The sequence below is a fragment of the Gavialis gangeticus genome, unplaced genomic scaffold (genome assembly GCF_001723915.1).
Source record: "Gavialis gangeticus isolate Ggan-Ray unplaced genomic scaffold, GavGan_comp1, whole genome shotgun sequence".
Lineage (NCBI taxonomy): Eukaryota > Metazoa > Chordata > Crocodylia > Gavialidae > Gavialis > Gavialis gangeticus.
This window is the reverse complement of record NW_017728994.1, coordinates 27,909,065-27,911,965: the sequence shown is the minus strand read 5'-3', so window position 1 is coordinate 27,911,965 and position 2,901 is coordinate 27,909,065. Positions and strand designations below refer to the sequence as shown.

The 2,901-nt window shown below is 41.4% G+C and overlaps 1 protein-coding gene across 1 annotated transcript in view; it reads left to right on the top strand.

Moving 5' to 3' along the window:
* HELLS (helicase, lymphoid-specific) overlaps nucleotides 1-2,901 on the top strand; it is a 59,333-nt gene that overhangs the window by 21,406 nt on the left and 35,026 nt on the right. The window contains exons 12-13 of the mRNA XM_019502481.1: nucleotides 742-838; nucleotides 2,121-2,282. Coding sequence (XP_019358026.1) covers nucleotides 742-838; nucleotides 2,121-2,282 — 259 coding nt within the window. The remainder of the gene's footprint in view (nucleotides 1-741; nucleotides 839-2,120; nucleotides 2,283-2,901) is intronic.

Here is a 2,901-nt window from a genome sequence, read left to right as displayed (position 1 = left end):
CCCCCCCCACTCCCCCAACCCCAAGTCCCTGGCATGCAACGCAGCCAGGCAAGGCTGGTGTTGCACCGTGTTCCCACATGACTCTTTTGGCCGCATGGGTGCAGTTGACTCGGCTCATGCCTGGTGCAGCTCTTGCCAGATGTGGCCGCTGGGGACTTGGGGTCAGGCGAAAACCATGCCAGCTGCTCCCAACTCTGCCCAAATGTCGTGGCCCAAAATGCCATGAGGGAAGACACCACAGCATTGCATTAGCGGTGCCTACATCCCTACCAGACACTGGCCTGGAAGGACCTAGATAACCTGTGGCTCCTGGTCCTCTTCCTGCTGCACACTCCCTCCCCCCCCACCACCACCTCTACCAGTAGGGAGAACCTTACCTGAGCATTGACTTGCTGGGGTCAAGGCTGTCTGGTCTGTGAAAGGCCACAGGGTCAGAACTGTGCAGAGACAGCCTCGCCAGGCAAAAGCCTGGTCAGCAGCTCAGGGCCCCCTTCCTTGAAGCATACATAAGACGGAACAGGCAGGGAAGGGAGTGGCAGCTGCTGCTACTACTGCAGCCAGTTATGGCACAGGGCAGAGAAAGACAAGAGGTGCTGAAAGCCAGGTTAGCCACAGGCCAGGTACAGTTCTTCAGAAGAGCAGCTGCATGCCATGTAGAATCATTTGGCAGGCCAGGTCCATCCTGTGGGCCATATTTTGCCCACCCTTAGAATAACTGCTTGTTTCTCTCTCTTTCTATAGCTTTGAATCCTGGTTTGATATTACAAGCATTACAGAAACAGCTGAAGATATTGTTGCTAAAGAAAGGGAGCAGAACATCTTACATATGCTGCATCAGGTCTTTAATTTAAAATTGTTCTCACTGATATTTGGGACTCGTTCTAAAGTTTTACTGCACCATTAATACTGAGTATGTTTAGACTCGATTGACAAAGTATTGGAATAGATTTATTGTTGACAGTTAATATAAAGGCCAGACTTGTTTGTTGGTTTTAAAACCTTAACACTTGTACTTTCATTACTTGTTGTTGAACCTTTTTAATATTAGAAAGTTGCATGAGTGATGTATCTCTTAATAATATTTTTGTTTTATCTTCTGAACTGAGCAGAGAGTTCAGGAAATGAAAACTAATTAACTTTCATGTCTTTTAATACTTTTCTAATATATTAAGTCTTTAGTTTACCTTGCTGACTTGGTTACTAGCATTAAGATTTGTTTCATTTTGTAAATGACTTGATTTATAGGAGTGCTGCTTCTGATATTTCACAAATAATGTGTTTGCTACTATTATAGCTATGTTCTGGTATTCTAGCTGTCTTTGCTTACCCCAGGATTGTCATTGGTTTAATTCCTTCTTCAAAGGCAAAACCAAACTGCTATTAAAATGGTATCATTTCTTTAAAAAAAAAAATAAAACAAAACAACACAGTGCTTGAAAACAGTTGCTGCTCTCTTCCTATTCTAAGTCTCTAAGGGAGTAATGTTTATCTCCCAGATATGCTATGTGGTAAATGAACAGATGCTTATTCTTAGCTGACAAAGATGTTAATGTAGTTAGGATGCTACTTTGTCATTGTGTTAGGATCAGGTCCATATAGGCCAAGGATCTGCTTTGATGTAGGGAGTGAAACTTGAAGAATAATTTGTTTTAAGATGCTTGTAAAAGTGACTGTGGTACATATTCACCTCTTGTAAAAATGTATGTTTTAAATCCTTAATAGCATCCTGTGGGTGGTGTTCACTGTCTGTCCCTGCAGGTTAAACGAGTGGGGCAGGGTGGTCCTCAGGCCAGTTCTAGTATGAGGCTAGTGCACAGAGTTAGTTTGCGGGTGTGGACTCCACGTGCTGGATCCAGCCACTGCTCGGCCCCCACACCGGTGCGTGAGACCACATTCAGCCTCCAGAGATTTTAACACTGTTGACATAATGTATTCTAAATACTGGAAGGCACTCCCTTTCCCAAGCTTTCTGTAGCTTATAATGTAGGACGTAAGGGGTGAATTAACTCTACATCAAACAAATTGGCACTGTTCTATTGAAATCATGAAACTGCAGTGCCAACTTAAAATTTTACCCTCGCTTCTTTAGAGATTGTGATATCTTTTTGTTTAAATTCTAGATTTTGACACCCTTCTTACTGAGAAGACTGAAATCTGATGTAGCTCTTGAGGTCCCTCCTAAACGAGAAGTTGTGGTGTATGCACCATTGACAAGGAAGCAAGAAACCTTCTATAAGGCCATAGTAAACCGGACCATTAGAAAACTGCTTGGGAACAATGAGGTATCTGCTAATAAGGACTTAACAGGAAGTACAGGTTTTATACATTTAATGGTTCATGAATGCAACTACCGTAGCTTTCATCCTGCAATTGTAATACCAAAAACACTATTTGCTTGTTATTAACCAGAGCAACTGTAATTAAGCAGAAGTCGGTGGTGGTGGTGGTTGTTGTCGTCAATGAAAATGTATGGCTGCCAACTTCAGTGAGAACAGAGTTAAACATGTATGTGTCAACATAAATTTAAAGAGCATGTTCTTACTGGCTAGTTGTAGTGCAAAACAAACAGAATGGTATTTTTGTATATAATAGTTAACTGCCCCTCCTTTTACTTCAAATATTGGTAAAAATGGTGTCATAAGCTTTAGGGCAGTGGATGCATGTGCATTTCTTTAAAAAGTACAAAACACAGCAGATCTAAAAAACATATGGCTCTAAAGCTAAGGACCTGGAAAGAAAGGGCAGTTTTAAAAATTTGTAATTCTTGTGATGTTTTCTAGTTTACACCCTTAATAGGTTTTAAATGGGAAGATTTCCAACGATAACTTTTTAGGTCAAGGATTAAAGATTGTTAACTTTTTAAACTGTAAATGCTACAAAGCGGTATGTTGCTTACAGTGT